Source organism: Austrofundulus limnaeus, unplaced genomic scaffold, assembly GCF_001266775.1.
Source record: "Austrofundulus limnaeus strain Quisiro unplaced genomic scaffold, Austrofundulus_limnaeus-1.0 Scaffold51, whole genome shotgun sequence".
Classification (NCBI taxonomy): Eukaryota; Metazoa; Chordata; class Actinopteri; order Cyprinodontiformes; family Rivulidae; genus Austrofundulus; species Austrofundulus limnaeus.
The window spans coordinates 1,107,697-1,109,681 of NW_013952453.1; the positions used below are offsets into that span (position 1 = coordinate 1,107,697).

At 37.1% G+C, this 1,985-nt stretch overlaps 1 protein-coding gene across 1 annotated transcript in view; it reads right to left on the reverse strand.

Annotated features, from left to right (window-relative positions):
- Window positions 1-1,978, reverse strand: part of tbc1d20 (TBC1 domain family, member 20) — a gene marked incomplete at its 5' end in the record, with an annotated part of 7,066 nt that extends 5,088 nt beyond the window's left edge. The window contains 4 exon segments of the mRNA XM_014008609.1: window positions 164-265; window positions 423-609; window positions 1,527-1,607; window positions 1,793-1,978. Of these exon segments, the coding sequence (XP_013864063.1) occupies window positions 164-265; window positions 423-609; window positions 1,527-1,607; window positions 1,793-1,978 (556 nt within the window).
- Between the last annotated feature and the right edge of the window lie 7 nt (window positions 1,979-1,985).

The following is a 1,985-nucleotide window of genomic DNA, read 5'->3' on the forward strand; positions in this document are numbered from 1 at the left end:
TCCAGTGAAATATATTTATGTTTGTGGTTGTAATGTGACAAAATATGGAAAAGTTCAAGGGGTATGAATACTTTTGCAAACCACTGTATATGTTTTGTAGCATCTCAGATGAGATCTAACACATTGAGATCTGAACTGTGCATAAAGTACCAGAGAGACTTACTGCTGCATGAAGTCATGCACCTCAGGGTTGACCCTTTCAATGATAGGCATCAGATAGTTAAGAATGTGTTTAGTATTATCCATTGTAGGATCCATAAAGTCCCTGCAAAAAAACAGGACAAAACAAAAAGGAAGTCCACAAAAATTTGACATTTATTTAAAGCACAAACTTATCAGGAAGCAGTGCACACAAACAAAAAGTGAAAAGGTCTTTTAACGATTAAAAAGTTGCCATTTAAGTTGATATTTAGGACAGATACCTGAGGTGATGGGTTGAGAGCTTCTCTACGAGAACGGATGCCAGGCGCTCTCCCACAACTAACAGGAAGGTGACAACAATGTCATGGTATCCTTGGTAATAGTGCAGCTGAGGATTTCGTTTCAGGACTCTGAGGATAATGTCAATTAGCGCTTCCTGAAGACCCTCTCTCTGCTCATCTGGCATGCCTGAACAAAACCATTACCAATGATAGTTGTTGTTTTTTTTATAGATTATGGGCATGTCATTATCAAAATTCCAACAAATGTGCAAATAAAAAAAAAAACAATTTAAAAACAGTTTAGTTGTGCTTTCCTGGAACTAGCCTTTAGCGGTGTACAAATAAAAATAAAGAAAGATATTTTACTGTGCAGTACCTTAATAATATGTAAACTTACAAACTAATAAAATACACATGCAATTAGTTCAAAACTCTGTGATGGTATAAATACAACTACTAGAGTTATATTTTTCAAATTGTACCTACTGAAAAAAAATCCTAGCATTCCAAGAACATTTTTGTTTACAATAAACTATTTTTTAATACAAAAAAAGTTTGGAAGTTGGCACAAATCAAACTATAAACAGAATTGCTTAAGCTGCACTGTGTGGCTATTTTACCTCTGGCCAGAAAAATCAGTGTGTCCAACTACGTTCTGCATGGTATTACATCAACAAATTGCAATAAAAAAAAGTCGTGCAGAGTATTGCTTTTCAAATTTAAAGATTGGGAAATTCTGTCTGGAAGTTAAGTTGACTTTCAGTAAAATTCAGAAACGTTATTATTTTGTTTTTCACCTTTTATTAAGTGACAAAAGCTGTAGTTGTTGGTTACCATCTACTGCAGTGCTCTAAAATGTAAAGCAGTCTTAGCTTAACTGGCCAATGAGCAGAGACTAAACATTAGAAATACTGTTCTGCATTTCAGAGTACCACTACCTGTGATGTGCAATATCATGCAAAAACTTAAAACACTTTTTTAAAAAATGTTTCTGATGACTAAATGCAGAATTCATTGCAGAATGTTTGAAGAAGTCTGCATTATGCTCAAGTACACAATGTACACAGAACAGTTAGTAAAGGCAGATTCTCTTGGACAGCCTACCTGGTGGAAACCTTCGCAGTGAGCGTTGGACATCCAGCAAGACCTGGTTGTAGTCTTTATTGTTTTCTCGCTCTACTTTTTCTGGACAGGATATATTAGAATTAGCAAACACCGTATGTGGGAGAGCTTGCATTGCTTTACGCTCTGTCAGCTAACACATGAGATGAATAGTGCAAAAGTGAAGGAACATGCAGATACATGAAAATTACTGACCTGCATAGCCATGCTCATAAGTAAAAGTAAGTATTAGTAAAAAAAACGCATACCAGGCTCTTGATCCAGGAGGTGAGGGGGGACGTTGAGGAGCCTGGGCCAGACTTGACAGCGGATTTCATCAGTCAGCAGTCCTCCTTCACTGATAGCCATCCTCCTTAAAGTTGCCACATCCACCGGATCCACACTGAGGGCCTGTGTGATGTCTGCAATTTTTCGTTTCCTCCTGCTGTCCCAGTCTACAAA